The 17500-nt window shown below is 42.0% G+C and overlaps 1 protein-coding gene across 4 annotated transcripts in view; it reads left to right on the top strand.

Moving 5' to 3' along the window:
* si:cabz01090165.1 (uncharacterized protein LOC100333421 homolog) overlaps nucleotides 1-17500 on the top strand; it is a 357316-nt gene that overhangs the window by 331778 nt on the left and 8038 nt on the right. For all 4 annotated transcript variants that reach the window (XM_051399643.1, XM_051399645.1, XM_051399646.1 and 1 more), the window contains 3 exons: nucleotides 11666-11849; nucleotides 12611-12830; nucleotides 12911-13184. In XM_051399643.1, coding sequence (XP_051255603.1) covers nucleotides 11666-11849; nucleotides 12611-12830; nucleotides 12911-13035 — 529 coding nt within the window. In that variant the 3' untranslated portion in view covers nucleotides 13036-13184. The remainder of the gene's footprint in view (nucleotides 1-11665; nucleotides 11850-12610; nucleotides 12831-12910; nucleotides 13185-17500) is intronic.

Genomic DNA, 17500 nt, shown 5'->3' on the forward strand with positions numbered 1-17500 from the left:
TATATTAAAATCCAATCACTGTGTCTTCCTGTTAAACTAAATGTGACGTGTGCTTACGTCAGCATGAACTAACTGATTTCAACCAATAATATCCTGACATTCACCCGTCAATCAATCTTCAGCTTTTAGCGACACAGTGTGGAGATTGGGACCCCAATATCGCTACGTTTGATCTCTGACAACGTCTCATTCATTTTCACTTGTTGTGTCCTATTAGTTAAAAAAGAGTAAAACCATTTGATCAAAGAAGGGTTAACACTCACATCCTTGAGCTTTTCTAAAAGCAAATAGAGCTGCACTGTATTAAATACTGAACTAAAATCAATAAATAAAACTCTAGCATGGACTTAGAAGGTGCTTAGAAGTAAAGTGTGCATTTGTTCTTATAGGCAAATTGCCATGTTGTCTACGTCTGGCTCAACACTACAAATTTCTCAAACCATTTCATGTGTTACGTGTCATTGTACTGCTGCTATCCCTTTGTCTGTGTGTCTGTTATGTGTCTGTGTTCAAGGTGCAGTTTCCACCTGCATGAAGCTGTGGGTGTGGCCTATATAAGTGGATCTTTTCTCCGCCCTCACTCTCTCTACTCCCTGGCACAAGATCCCAGCCTTTGTTTGTGTTGCTCTTCTTTTCCTTTGCATCGTACCTAGTATGGCGTCTCTTAATGTGTTGTGACTTTGACAATAGAGGTCAAAGCAACAGGAGGAAAATCATCATTCACTGGTGTTATGATTAACTTCTTCCACAGAGCTGGGACAGTGGCTGGATGGATAGCAGTTTCCAGCCAATCTCATACTTGTTTGAAGAATTTTGGGTTCTCTTTTGTTTCGACCGGATCTGTGGACATGCCATGTACGGTGGTGGACTTTCAGGAGTTGGAAGATGGCCCGGACTAATTTCTGAAAGTCCGTTTTAGGTGGTTTGTTTTCTGGTTCTGTTCAGTAGAGTAATCCGAGAAGAACTGAGAACAGAGAGAAACACAAGGGGAAATAAGTAGGGATAAAGTGGGAAAAGGGAATGACTCTCAACCACAATTGAGCCTGTCTAATCAACCCTTGTGTTAGTTCCTCTGCACAGCTTTTGAGCAAGAAAGCTGGCAGTCCATCTTAGTGCACACCTTACTGAAAAGGGACTGTACGCTGGACGGGTCCACTTATTTGTAACGTAGCCTTTGAGAACTGCTTTGTTTCGAGCACGCTGACACGCCGATGAAAGCTGCTGAAGATAACGACAATAAACCCTCCAATAACTCAACAACGTGACCTCGCGGCTCCGCCGCCATCAGAACTAACGTCACTTTCTATCTCCAGACTGTCGATATAATGAGAAACATTAACGTCTCTCTTTATCTACTCATCCATTCACTACCCCGCGCACACGCACACACACACACACACACACAGTATCTATATCTGACACCATTATCTGTCGACCTCACTCACCTGCCTCAGTCACTCATTCACCTGCTCTTTACCGCCGCCGCGTCCTGAACACACCACACGCCTGCAAGCATGTGTGTGTAATAAGTTCCCACAACCCGAGGCCCCGCTGACCTTTTCCCACTAATGATGCCCATTCTCTCTCTCTCTCTCTCTCTCTGCCAGCTGTCTCTCTCCTTTATCTCTTTGGCTGACTCACTTTTTCTGCATTTCATGACTCTCTCTGTCTCTGTTTTCAATCGATTCAAACTTTCAAAACAGCAGAAATCTTCAGAAAAGGTGAGCAAACAGAGAGGGAACAGCTGAGGAACTGATTACATCTTCTGTACAGGTGTGTGTTTGTGTGGAGTACAGTTGTGAGACTCATATCTACTTCAACTTTTGTTTGTTTGTTATTATATTCTTCCGTTCGCGGCCTGAGGCCAGACAATCCTGTGTTTTCCCTGTCAAGTAGAGTCTGTATTAGGACCAGTTCATCCATCACAATAGAATATAATTAGACTCTCTGAAGTTCTGCAGATAGTTTTGGTTTAATAGGTTTTCTCCAAGTAGAAAGGAGGAAACTTTACATCTGTGGATTAAAGGAGCAATGTGTTTCACCTCCTCCCCACCCTCCATGTGATGAAGATTAGTAGACACGAGTAATAAACTCTGCAATGTCTTCAAAACGTTATAATATAGCCGTCGGTTTCACAGATTATGCTGCGATTTAATTGCAATAAATGAATCAAAATGATGCCGAAATACTTAAATCAGGATGCCGATGTGTACAAAGTCAGAATTCAGATTTTGTCAGGTCTGTCCGTGAGACAACAAACAAACAACTTTTAAAATGCTTGTTTTCTGCATGGAGTCTGGTCTTTGTGTAACTATGAAGCAGTATCACAGAGTCAGACGATAACAACAGTGCAACTGCAGACACGGTTGAGAAACAAGATCAATCCGCTTTTAAAGTTTAAAAATGTACTTTCTCCCACAAAAACGGTTCTCCACAAACCAAAGTTTAAACTTGGGTTCTCCTCCTGAAGCTAGTCAGATTAGCATGCTAATTTCAACACATAGACGTCCTAGCCGTTACCTCCAGTAAATCAGGTTGATGTAAAACAGATCTCAGAGAATTAAAACCAAATTATCTGCATGATTTAACATTTAAGTTGTTAATTTCTTGATGTCATTAACGACCTACATGGCAGATTGATAATGGATTTATTCAGTGAAAAAGCAGTAAATATGTGAATTTCGCTGTGATTTTTACATGATTTGGTTTATCTGCGAATACGTATTGATGTTTGGCTAATTATTATCAAAGTCTGGACTCAGACAGCAGCCAGGAAGTCGAGTTTTTGCAGGTTTTATTGAGTTTTTGGTTCACTATGACTCTAATTCTTTCACCCTCAGACAGACAGTTCTCACTTTCTTTAGCTCCTTCTTTCATTCGCACCATCTGTGTGACACCAAACACACATTTCTGAGCATCGAGGTGTGAATGAGCCACCGTATTAAACATGTGTGCCCTCATTTATTTTCCTCCATCCACTCTCAATATCTCCTCTCCTCTGCTCCCTCTGTCTCTCCCCGATTGATATTCAGAGGACGAGAGGCGATGAAACCGAGGATATGCAGAGAAACTCTCGCCCCTGACCTTGTGTCTAAGGGTGTGAAGGGAACTATCCATGTATATTTTATACCTTCGGTGTCCTGTGGAACCTCCATAAAGTCACCCTTGTTTTTTTCAGGAATTGAAGGAAATCGGAGGAGAGGAGAGAGCTTCAAAACATCAAAATCTTCAAGTTCCATGATCCATGAAAGGATATTTGGTCATTAGACTGTGCTTCACATATTTCCTGGTGTTATATTATTGGATTATTGGGGAGCTTTTCTCTCTGCTTCCCTCGGCTCAGTGTCTTCAGATGGCTGACGGCCTGCCAGGTGCTTCCCTCAGGTTCAGTACTAATTGTATAGCTCTGACTCACTGCTGTCAATTACACACTCGGCTTGTTGGCCCGCTCTCCCCCCCGTAGGGTTTTGTATTGGTACACCTTTATTGGGGGAAAAAAGCGGTTCTTGGCACGCTCCCATCATGCCTCTGTGGGTATATCTGGTGAAGCAGTATGTCGTGTACTGTGTCTTTAACCTCCTTTTTCATGTTTTAGACCATCTACTAGAAATCTTCATCATCATTTTGCAAGCGATGCTCTTATGTTTTAGACATTTAAATGTATTTTTCTGCAGTTCCAGGCAGCAAACATTGAGACATTAAGGCTGGTCAACGCGTTCTCACTCCCAACTCATTAAACAGTTGAATTGTTGGGCTCTTTCAGGGGCCCCTTTGCTTCAAACTGTGAAACACTAGGGGCCCCTCAAGGTACATTGTTGCTCCGTGATAAAATTAGCGATAATAAATATTTAACATCTGGTTAGACCTCTGAAATAAAGCTTGATGAGAAACATTTCACATTTTCTGTGTATATGTTTGCACAACCGGACAGGACAGGTCAGGACTCATGCTAACATTTACTGTATCTTGTTGATGTTGAAGACTTTTGCAGGTTTAATGTGCTAATAGATTTTTTATTTTTTTATGCATGATTCATAGTTGAGGAGCTAAATCTGGCAAAATATACTCTTCTTAAGTAAAAGCATGATGAATGAAAGAGCTCTTAAGGTGTCACTGGAGCACTTTTTCTCATTTTCAAGGCAAAGAGGACAAAATATTTCACTTATTTTGTTAATTAATTATTTTGGGAGCCCAATAAATCTGACTATTTAGTTAATGTCCACCAAACTAGCATGTTTTTTTACCTCCGCACTGTCTGATGGTTTAGGTTTGACACAAAAGCTATGTGGTTATGGTTGCAGACACAGTGTGGTTATGGTTGCAGACACAGTGTCATTATGGGGTCTCCTGTGCTAACAACAACCACACCACACAAATCCGACCAGTGCTGTCATTTCTCATGTGAAGATCAAATACATACATTAAAGTTACTGATCCAACCCAGTACAGCACAGTGCAGCCAGTAAGGGAATCAAACCTGCGACCTTTCCTCTAAAGGGAATAAAAAACACATGCAGGCGTTTCCGGAGGTGGGTTGAACTACATTTCTCTCGAGCTCAGGACTGTGTCATTTAATAATGGAGCATGAAAAGAATGGAAGCTCGGAACCATTTTATACATAGAGAACGCGAGCGCCGGGGTACAGTCCACGTGAAATGTAACCCTGAGCCATGGGTTGGATTTAGTGTCGTTCCTCGTCTGAAATCCTGAGTGCCTCTGTTTCATACGCTCGTGGCCGCTGCATTATTCACAAAGCTGCCACGAACAGACAGAGAGGCAACACTTGAGGTTATGCCTCTCTGTAAATCCTATACGGCATTCAGCATATTTCACGTCATTACGAGCGCTGCATTATTCATAGACTTAAAGGATACACACGATGTGCCACGCTGACATATTTAAACTGCAATTATCCTGGATCTTTACTGATTTGCATTACGCTGGATCCTAAGTTGTTCCGTGCCCAAGGCAAGGGTAATATAAATCTTTAGAGTAAAGAATAACCTTCGCTGGCTGTTACACGGCAGCTTTTCATTTCACTCAGAAGCATGGGCGTAACGTTTGTTTGTTAATCCGATATGAGACGATGCACTTTGTCTTATTGTCTCTTTTCATTTGAAAGAACAAGGAATGATATCTGTGTTCTATATCTAGAACATAAGTATAGATTTCAACAAACATTCATCTGCACACTAACTCTCTCCAACTAATAATATTTTCTAATTTTGTGCAGCAGAGGTCAGAGAGAGGCTCATTTTAGGCTCTTATGTGGGTTTTAATGCAGGATCGACTCCGAAAACAGTTCCCACAATGCAACTCAATTGTATTTTTCTTTTAAACCCTCCCTGTCTGACAAATATCTACATCTTTCAAACTGTACGCCTCCAGTTAAAGGTCCAGAGTGTAACATTTAAGAGGATCTGTTGTCAGAAATGTAATATAATATTCATAGGAGTGTATAATCACTTAAATATATGAATCATTGTGTTTTCATTACCTTAGAATGAGCAGGTCCTCTGGTGGAGTGGCTGGAGTCCACCATGTTGAACCACCATATTTCTACAGTAGCCCAGAACAGGCAAATGGAACTTTTTTGTTTGTTTGTTTGAGTTTCGTGGAGTTTCTGCAACTTCACCACTAGATGCCACTAAATCCGACACACTGGTCCTTTAAAGGGGTTTGGTACTGATTTAGTATTGCGCTTCCATAACATTCGGTGCAAGAGATCCAATATTTCTTGTCCTAGGATGGCAAAGGAATGGCCTCATGTCTAAATCCTGTCTGGTAAATGTCCACATCTTTAAACCTCCTCTGCACGCTTCCAGTTAACGCAGTAAAAAGCGACTCGTTGAACAGGCTTTGATGCACATGATGTTTGCTGCTTGAGGTGAAGCGCTCTTTAAATAGCCGCACGGTGTGATTGTTCACAGCTGATCTGTGAAGTAGTTTGTGAGATCTACTGCTAACAAACACACAGAATCTCTGTGGAAACAACCGGGAAGTTAAAACCTTTTAGTTATTAAGTTACTTTCTCTCTTCTTGAGCCTCAGCCAGCCGTGACGTAGAGTCGGTGACTTCCTGTGGCCTTGAATCGAACGGCCAACCACCGCACTGTCGCTGTACTTGCTGTTATAAAGTTGTGTATATATATCGAAGCCTCGGGTTGAAACATGACTTACCTCGAGCAACAACAAGGCCACAGGCAATACTGGTGTAGGTGTAGGTGTAGGTGTGTGTGTGTGTGTGTGTATGTACTAGAGAGAGACAGCCGGTCTATTATAGAGGTCTGGTCTATAAGTGCTGCAGCGTTCTTTGTCAGACTAATGGTTGAACGAATGCCTAAGGCTCTCCCCTCTCTCTCTCTCTCTCTCTCTCTCTCTCTCTCTCTCTCTCTTTTACACACAGACAAACAAATACCCACACACACACACACACACACACACACACAACACATACTCATACCGAGGCACTTTTCTTTAGAGACGCTATCTCTCTATCTTTTTCCTTTTACCCTTTCACCATGTTTCCCTCTGAAACACACAAAAATGCTCACAAACACACTTACACACACATACACAAAATGCACAGTATACACACACACACACACACACACACACACACACACACACACACACACACAGAAATGCCCAGCAGGTCAGGCTTGGCTTTGTAATTCCATTCCTTGTCTCGTCACCTCCGCTCCTGTGTTGATAAATAGGCGCTGCTCTGCACCGGCTGACACCTGAATAATATATAGGACACACACACACACACACACACACACACACACAGAGGACACACACGCGCGCACGCACACACACACACACACACACACACACACACACACACACACACACAGAGGACACACACGTGCACACACACACACACACACACACACACACACACACACACACAGGTATACACAGACAAAGGACACATGCATCTGCAGTTACACACACACACACATATATATATAGAGAGAGAATACATTGCAGTAATACAGTAAACACAACCTCTCTCATTCTTCCTGTCTCTCAAAGTCAGCCATTATGAAGTTCTGCCACAGCCGACTGTACAGGGTTGACACGGAGAGTGCACAGATTTCTAATTCTGAAAGGTTTTATATATATATATATATATATATATATATATATATATATATTATTAACAGAATGTACTGCTACTAGATCACTAGAGAACCAGCATCTCAGACTAGAACAGCCAACCAGACTCCATTAACAAAAACACTAATTTTACCTTGCAGATCATCGTAACTTCATTCAAAGTGGACAGAAACTAAATAAAACTCAACAGAATTAGACATTCCACCAACACTTTGTTAAATATGGTGGTGTTTTAAGAAAAAAGACTAAATTGTAAGATGGTAGGCACATTATCACCACTCTGATAGTACCATAAAACAAAAGACTAATGTCCCCATCAGACCTGAAACTTGAACACAATCCTCTAAACAGAGTGTGGATGTGCTTATTTCTGGCTGTATTCCTCAAATGTGTTTATGTGTGTGTAACAGAGTGAGTCGGTCCGGCGTTAGCAGTAATCTCAGTGTTTCAGAGGGTGGCCTAGTTCACAGCTCCCATGTTTCTCCACTCAATTATCATTCCATCGATAACATCTGCTCCTCTCTCTCTCTCTCTCTCTCTCTCTGTCTGCAGCCCTGAATACTCGGTCTTTGTTCTTTCTTTTTTTTTCTCAGCTCTCTTTACGAGCTCGTCTTTCCTCCATCGCCATCTGTACTCAAATTAGTTTAAGGAATCGGAGCGGGCTCTCGATCATCTTAAGGGTGGCACGATTAAACATCTCCACTGCTGTTTTTGTGCCGCTGAGAGTCCATGCGGCAGCTTCGTTTAAAAAGGTGAAACCTCACATTCTGTTCAAACAGCTGGCGAATGCATGCTGTACCCCTCTGAAAGTGGAGAAAGTGTCTCTTAAGCAAATTACGTCTGGTTACGGTTGGCGCTCTTGATGTGTCCCTAATAGTTTTGGACGATAGGGAATAAGATATATCAGGCTTTGGATACACACACAGTTCTTGTTAGGAGTGTTGTTGATTCAGTGTCAGTTTGGGTCTTTTTATGGAATTTATTTGACAAGAAACATAGAATATCACCAGATTTATCCTTTAAGCTACCCTTCTGTCCACCTTACGTCCCCCAGCAACAAGGAGGCACTTGACTGTGATATTTCCTTTGCATTACTGAATATCTTGCGCCTTGCATTTGAGCAAATATTTGAACAATTTAACAATGTTTTACGACCCTTCCCAGCTCCCAAGAACCACCAGCACCAAAAGATTTACAGCCCCTTTTAAAAGATTTATTAAAAATCTCAAATAAAAGAAAGAGAAGCCACTAACGTAACCCGGCTCTCAACCAGGAGAAGGCCCACCCCAACCGAACCTCATCAGTTAGCAGATCTATTCCATTTCACACAGAAACATGTTGGCTGGCAGTCTGGCTGGAAGTGGACAGAAAGCCTTCAGGGACTGTGGGAATCCGGACAATCACCAACTCCTGTGTCTAACCGAGTTAGATGTGAAAATATTCACGCTGTCGCTGCTTCTCTGATGCCCGACCTCCTTCCACCGCTGACACCTCTCACCCAGACTCAGTACTGTGTTCCCTGTCCTCAAACTACTCTAAATAAACTCTTAGTTCACAGAGTTAGATGAGGAAATATTCTGGCTCTGCAGCTGTTTTCCCTCTCATTTGTTCTTCGGCTCAGTGTGCGAACTGTCCCTGAGCAGCAGCTTTCATTCTTCAGAGACAGACCGCTCAATTAGCCAAATAAAATCACCAAAGAAAACAACCCTGATGGATCATCTGTCCAGTGCAATGTGGACTGTAACCGAGGACTGAGATGTCTCTGAATAAGTGTCGTCTCTTGTTTCTGTGTCTCACCCTCTCTTTGTTTCTCTGCGTCCTCCACTGTGACATTTCTTTATGTTCCCTCCCTCGCCTCCTTCTCCATCTTTTTCTTTTCTGTCTCACCTTCGTTTTCATCCCCTCTCCTCTGCGTCTCCCCACCATCGCCGTCCTCGCCTCCCCTCTGTCTTTAATCTCACTCTATCTTGTACCCTTTGATTTTCAGGTTGCCTTTCCTCTCTGTGTATATTCTTATATTCACTCCACTTCAATTTTCTACTTCAACTTCAATCTTTGGTATTATTGGAAAACTCCTCTGCTCTTCTCTTCACAATGTGTTAGATCTCAGCTTCTGTTTTCTCTCCTGCACAACTGGAACAGAAGTCATTACAACCAATATCAATACAGGGATCTAAACATGAGGGCTATCTGGTCTGGAGACGGACTGAGACCAGCAGATAAGGGACAGGTCTTCACTTTGGAGCAGCACATTTAGTTTAATTTTGGACTAAAGACGATAAAATATACCAACATGACAAACTCTGATAAAAATATACAGGAAGCAAAGATAAAAAAATCAACATTTCAAGCAGCAGAGATGAAAAAGAAACTTGAGTGACACCACAAACTGCACTGGATAGCAGATAAGATCCATCAAAGATGAGGTTGTTGGAAATGAACGTGCAACGTAACTTCAACAGATCACCTTATTGATTACATCTGGCACTTTGAAAACACCCTCAGGTATTGGCACTTCAGACCAAGAACACAAGTTAATGGCGGTGCACATGTGCCCTAGAGTCAGTGATGGAAACATGATGAGATCCTGGACCAGCTGTTGGTCTGCCACAGCCTCTGTCTCTGTAGATTTTATGACTGCAGTGTGACTTCTGTGCTGGTCTCTGCTCTGCACACAGACACAGAGTGCATCTACTGTGTCGTATTGACTTCACACAGGGTATAAAACCAGGGGAACTGCCTCAAATGTGTCTCATGGTATATGCACATAATCTTGTGCTCGCTATATAAAAGAGCCTTTAGAATATGTTCATTGAAACACATAAACAAAAAAAAAAAAAAAAAGACTTGATCCTTGACTGCTGTGACTTACTTTTAGACTTGTTTATGTCTATTATATCATATGTCCCAGTAAACACCTTCAGACATGTCCTAAAATAGCTTGGACAAGTTGGCCAAAAAGGGCAAAACCTAATTGTAGTTGTTGTTTCCGAGGCTCCAGGTTTTGTAGCTGAATTGTTGACTGCCGTGATCGGAAGATTCAATTCTCTACAGCCAGGAAAAAATCTCCTGATAGTTAAGATAACAACAGACAAAACCACCCATCCAGCACAGCAATAATGTGACAAATAGTTTTGTAAAATAAGTTTCCCAAAGTCTTGTTATTCTTAAACTTATTGTATGAGGAAGAAAATGCTCGGGCATTTTCGTGGTGACAGAAAGAAGTCATTTTGTGCTGAATTCTGTTCCTTCATTCCGTCTGGTTCAATACCCAGCAGCCAGCCTCTTTACTGTCGGTCTCCCCCGTCCTCCTCTGGAAGAATTGTTAGAGTCCCAGTGAAAACTGAAATTGATTTTTGCTCCTGTGTAGCTCAGTGTTTAAGCTCTTTCATTGTCTGCAATTATTGTATCATGGGACTTCGGGGACATGGGAATTTCTCAACAGAAAATTACAAAACTATGAGACGAATGTTCCGACCAGTTAATCTGACCTCTGCAGTGTTTGCTCCGGTGCTTTAGAGTGTATGTTCAAATGAGCATGATCAACTCTGACTCCCAAAAGATGCCTGAAAATGTCTTCCACAAAACGACTCAAATGTGTATGCAGCAAAATAATCTGAGGTACGAGGTCAACCACATCTCATGGTCATATGGAGATGTGATAACAGGTGACCATACAGGTGTTATGGTTTCCCTTTGGCCTCTTAAAGGTAGGATCAGTCAGGCTGGAGAAAAATACTTGATTGTTGAGTCTAATATCCATAATTGGAGACATTTTGGAAACCCAAACCGTCTATATTTGAGGACTTGGGAACATAAACGCCTCCTGTTGTGTTGTGTAGCTCAGTCCAAGACACTGTGTGTTTCCCATTTACTAAACCATCAGTATTTGACGATGTGCTATCTTCCAGAATGACTGACTCCACCTTTGAATGTATCTCTGAGATGAGTATGGGGTATCATGCTTAGCTAACTGCACAGTCCAGCCCAGTAAACAAGCTTTCCAACCTGTATTCATCAGTTAAACAGCTGTGTAGGTTGTTTCTGGAAGCAGCTTCGGTGTCTGCAGTAATTATGGCAGAAACAAAGGAAGAAGTCAGGTAACATAAAGAGCCACAAAAGTACTTATTTTAACCCAAACCATGTTCTTTTCCTGAAACTAACCAAGTTGTTTTGTTGCCTAAAGCTACAGTTTAACATTAATTGCATGTTTAAGTTAACATACCTAAGGTCCGGTACACAGCGTTCATATATGTCGTTGCGGGAGTTACTGGCAATCCAACCTATTCAGTTGTGTCAGCATGAGTCTTTGTGTGGACACAAATGCTGTGATTGGACTAAAGAAACCAGCTGAAAATGTGTTTGCTTCTATCAGTGATATTTGTGATTGTGAATGACGCCTGAATACTCCTGTTGTTGTTGTCAGTAAGGACCTGATGAAATAAGACACTCAGGAAGACATGAATTATTGTTTCTGTCATCAGATAATCTACAAATAAGGACAAAATACAATGAAATGTTTCTGTCTTCCTCTCATTCAGGATGATCCCAGCCAACCACAAGTACTTCCTGCTGAGCGACCTGGCGTCGTCGCGGGACTACGAGCTGTGTGTTTTGGCCGTCTACGATGACGGCATCACCGCCCTGACGGGCACCAAGCTGGTGGGCTGCGTGTCCTTCAGTACGGAGACAGAGTACGGACGCTGTCACTCTATAAGAGATCAGGTTGGTGTTACACGTCTGACCACATACAGAGCTGAACAGTCGGGATTTGGATGATTTATTCCACAGGTCCCAGAGTTCTTGACTTCTGACTCAGATACTGTTCAATTAACCAATTATTGTTATGTCTTTCTTTCTATGTGGTCAGTTTTACATGTATGGAAAATAAACTAAATAAATTAATATTAACTTAGTTTTATATTGAAGGATTAACTCTTTATTCAGATTGTTGCAGATCTTTCTTTATACATGAAGTGCACTCAAATTGAGTTTGACCAGTTTTTTATGGAACTGTAGATGTTTACATTTCCAATTATTCGACTTATTAGACTAATTTTTCAGGTTGACTTAAAAGTTTCTTTCCAAGGTCAAGAATTAACTTCGAAACGAAAGTATTTTGCAGCTTTAAAGCTTTCAATGAGGAGGATCTATTGTCAGAAATGGAACAAAATGGAGAAATATAATATTCATAGGTGTGTTTTCATTAGTGTATAATCACCTGAATATAAGAATCATTGTGTCTTTGTTACTTTAGAATGTGCCGTTTTTATCTACAGACGTTTTTACCCTCATTGAGTCAGGAATGTTTCTACAGTAGCCCAGAATGAACAAACCAAACACTGGCTTTAAACAGGGCTCCTCTGAGGGTGAAGTAAGGGAGTTGCAATCTGCTAATAATTCTTGTTGTTATGATGTTGGTCAGTGAATCGTAGGATCTGCACACCGGGGCTGACTATCTGCGTGTTTTTGATCTTTTCCTCCAGTTCCTGGGAGGCACCATGATCATCATCATCGGGGGGATCATTGTGGCCTCCGTCCTCGTCTTCATCTTCATCCTCCTGATGAAGTACAAGCTGCACAGTAACCACTACAAGCAGAAGGCCGCCGCTCGCCACGCCAACGTCTGCTCCCAGACCAACGGAGGAGGAGGAGGGGGAGCCAACGTCCTCGCTCTGCCTCCGTCCTCCTCCTCTGCAGGGCAGGGTAATTAGAGGAAAACAACACATGTGACTCGTCTTTGTCAGCTGCTCCTAATAATCTGACGCCATCTTGTTGTCTCCTAGGTGGAGGTGCAAATAAAAACTCCCAACCGTCATCGTCGACAGAGGGGATGGGAGGAGCTTCTCTTCGAGGGACGACTGTAGTGGACTTAAATCACACCCACGACGATGACGCCATCTCCCAATAACACACAAGAAACTGTCAATCAAACCCACAACCCACCAATCTCGAAAGCCCAAACCAATACTCCACTTCCCTCCCCCCCCTTTTTTTTGATTTGTTGCTGGTGCCTGGAGCAAAACTCCACTTTACGCCGAGGAGCGGCTCCTGTCATTGGTGAGTAAGCTGCTGTCAGGCGAGTACAGGGTGAGGGAGGTGGGGGAGACAATCAGTGAAGTTAAAGACTAGTAGTGACAATCTAGCAAACTGGTTCCCAACCTGGGGGTCCCGAGCTCCACGAGGGCTCACCAAATCTCAACTAGGGGACGCCAAAGCTCCAGTAGGGGTCATTTAAGAAGATTTAGTCACTAGCTAAATTAGACAAAATTAGTTATTGCTAGTACGGCTTCACCCGTCATCGACTACGTTTACATTCACACTAATTTTCCACTATTATTCCGAATAGGCATTTGATTCATGTAAACATCATACTCCATTCAGAGTCACTCTCGCCTGTTTATGGTCAGCTCTGTGGGGGGTATTAACAAACCTACTAGCCAGAAGTCTATAAAGCTACTACTTTTAAACATTATTGAAGACTTGGATGTTGTTACAGCAAACCCACAGGTTCTAATATTAAAAACCCTCAAATCAAGGAAAAATAAGGAAACAAAGAGGTTGGAGATCATAGACAAAAGGAACAAAAGAAACAAAAGAAAGAAAACCAGCTGATCACCTCCTGATAGAACAAACATCTGAACTAAATCCAACCAAAACTGAAACATTGATTGATTTCAGGTGTACCGCAGAACTCATAAGGAGTCTTTAAACATCATTAAAGACATGGATATCAACAGGTTTGTATTCATGGCTGCATGTGGAAGAGAATATATGTGAAATATTAATTGTTGTTTGCTATGTAAACAGCTTAGTAGGACTAATCTTGTGCACGTAAACACAGTCACTGTATTTAGGTTGCAGACAGTTTATCAGGTGAAGTCTCTCTATAAGCCAGCAAGGTGAGACGTACAAGTCTGGACTCACAGACATTTTTGCTGTTGCCATAACAAATGAATTCAGAAAATATAGTACACAGTCCTGCATCCAGGGAGACGGAGGGGAGGAGAGACAGAAGAGGAGAGAGTTTCATTTGAAGTTTGTTTGAAATTGAAATCTGAAACAGGCCGGCGCTGAGGGAGAGAGTGACAGAGAGGACGGGCACTGAGCTGCTTTAGTAAACCATGCGGACAAAGTTAATTCAGTCCGCATGACTGAGCACCAACTGAACGCTCTTCCATTAAAAATACACTTTAATGAACAGTCACTCACCTGGATAAGGCCCTCACATGCACACACACACACACACTGGAAGAGGCACTCACTATTAAATCATACAGCGCAAAGAGCCCCCCCCACACCCCACACACACACACACACACAGGGCTGTAGTTTGCTGTCCAGTAAACAGATTTATCTGGTAACGTCCAACTGGTTTCATGTTGACAGCTGCCTCTTGTGTACAAACAGGTGTGTTATTGAGCTGCTTAACAGTTACAGAATATTCTGATAATTAGATGCAGATATCTAGAAACTTTACATCTGTCTGTTCGTCAAATAACCGTCAGTGTTTGATGACCTTGGAGCACTCTGGTCGGGACCCGGCACTGGGGGTCGCCAACGCTTCATTAGGGGCTGTATTGTGATTTTAAGGCGTGTAAGAAAACTAATTTGGTTGGCATTTATAAATGTAAATAGTCTAACAGAACAATGGTCAAACATCAGAGACAAGAAAACATTACATTTGTCAGAAAAGTATCCTGTTAATTCTGTATGCTTGTGAACAATGGTATAAAATTACACAATACAGACAGAGAATAAGTTTCTTTAACAGGCGCAAACTTATAATTTTACACCAATTTGACCAATCGTCATTGTTTCCATCGAGTCTCGCCAATCACAGCAGTCCCCATCAGAACGCCAAACTAATAGTCGACTTAATCGCTGGTTGCTGAGAAGAGTCTCAGTCGACTCACTTTTCATTAGTCAGATAGTCGTTGGCGTCCTCTACAGCAGCAGGTGAAGATGATTGACTGAAAGGTCAGAGGTCCAATCGTATCAACAATGAATCTGGAACAGGACAGACAACTACAACCTATTACAGAGTGGCCCATTATGTTATAATAGGTGTCTAACCCGGTCGGTAGCGTGAGGAGAGGTTCTGAGTGTCACATCCTTTAACTCCTTCATCTCAGTTTTCTCCTCCAGAGAAATTCCGACTCCCTGGAAACGTCCTTAGCATATTAGCCTTTATTACGTCCTCTCTACCTCGGGCAAACACGTTCCCTCCGTTATTTCCTGTGTCGGTGCCCCCCCCCCGCCCGCAGTCATTTGCTTGATTTTAATGAGTTGTTTTGTCTCTATGCTTTCTTTCTCTTTCAGTTCAAGGTCATTTTGTTTGTGTGTTATCCTCCGCCGTAGCTTTTCTCTTTATCTCGTGATATTCCTGCTACCAATTTCACTCTCAAATTGAGATGTATACCCCATCGTGAGGTATCCATCAAAGCTCTGGAGGATTTTCTCCCCTTCATACAATTTATGAGCTGTTTCTTTTCTTTTTATCTCTGTGTGAATTGAAATTTGGCTCTGCGTGGTTCAATGGATGCAGCGTGACAGATGCCGTGCGGGTCGGCAGCTCTTTTCACCATTTCACCAAATAATCATCAAAGTCGTTTGTGTGACCTGACACGTACGAGCTCCGTACGACCTTTTCACTCGTGTTTCTCTTGGTTTTCTGAAGAGGTTTTAAAGGCAACACGGCAGAAGACGTGAGGTTCTGCATTCACCTGGTTCACGTGTTATCTGTTACTTCAGCTCCTTGTAAATGCTTTTGGATTGACACTTTGATGTCTTTGACCCCGTTTCCACGAGGTATTAACACGCAATCCGTCTGGACGTTTGATCTCGATGAGGAAAATCGCATTTTAACGCGAACACATTGCTATCAGAATGGGACTGTATTCGCCTGCTCGTTCACCTTCCAGCTTGTTGTCCTTTGCTGGAGGCCCGCTTTCCTCTTTATCTTTAACTGTCTAAACAAAAGCATAAAATATAATCTACTGTATCAGTCAGACCAGGACTGGAGGAAACTGGAAATAGAAACATCTCCTGCTGCCAGGTCGTATCTACGGTTCGTCCTATTTAATGGAGCAGTCTCCTCATAAAACACATGAAAATATAAAGTAATTATCTTATTTTGTTTCTTTGGCAGTGACCGTGGTGAATAACTCCCTTCAAGATGTCCATTATCATCGTTTAATGAACATTTATCCCTTATATATAACACATAAAAACATCCCACATTGCTCTGAGTGTCTGTACTTTAGCTTTATAAGCTACTTTTACTTCAGTACATTTTTTAAAGCATTACTCTCAGTGAAAGTACTAATACACCACTGAACCTCTCTTCATCTCTTTCCTCCCTACCTCTCTCTCTCTCTCTTATTTCACTCTCCTCCTCTATCTGCCATTTTCCTTCCTCCCGGCCTCCTTTTTCTTTTCCATCCCTCTCCTCCTTTTTTAGCTTTTAGGTCGTTTTCTCTCTCCACTCGTCCATCCATCATCCGTATTCCTCTATAATATCACAACCTCTTTTTTTTATCTACTCATCATACCTTCCCTCTGTTTCCTTCCTGTAATAATACACCTCTCGTCTAAAAACACAGTTTGTCATGCATACACGCACGCAGAAGCACACTTTCTTATTTTTATTTTGTTTCTTAGAGAAGCAATCTCAGCGGCCCCCGCTGGCCCTCGGGCCATTTGTTGTGGGTTTAATATCCACCACACACACACACACACACACACACACACACAGAGGCAATCTCAACACGCCTGTTTTCTCTCTGATCCGTATGAACTGAACTGGTGTTTGTTGGTCAGCCTCACACACAATGTAAAGTATTTATACTGCTATAGTTTTTGTATTTTAACCAAGACAGAAAAGATTAAAATCTTGATCAAAACAACCCTGATGATCAGGATATATCTGAGCAGCGCTGTGTCCTAAAGATAATGTTTATAATCGACTAATTTACATCAGAACATCCATTTAGAAAGAAACAATAATAAAGAAAGGAACATATAATGAAAGAACAAACCTGCAAAGTAGCTTAATCTTCACTCTGTGTTTCATTTGGCTGCTTAAGAAGATTGTTTTTAGACAAACTAGCTTTAGAGATGGCACATTGTATATGACGCTGAAGTGTCTTAAACATGCATTCTACGTAATGACCAGCAGGGGGAGCTCCACTCTGATACCGTTCAGTCTTATGGAGAAATGAGTCGACTTCTCAGTTGATTGATGAGCTCAGTAAACAGTTTCCTGATGAGTTTCTGGTCTCAGTCTCTAGTTTCAGTCTTCTTCCATACAGCATGATGTTCATTTAGTAACTGATGGTCCCATTTAGAGTAAAACAGACCATAAAGCAGGGTAT

This window comes from Dicentrarchus labrax, unplaced genomic scaffold (genome assembly GCF_905237075.1).
Source record: "Dicentrarchus labrax unplaced genomic scaffold, dlabrax2021, whole genome shotgun sequence".
NCBI lineage: Eukaryota > Metazoa > Chordata > Actinopteri > Moronidae > Dicentrarchus > Dicentrarchus labrax.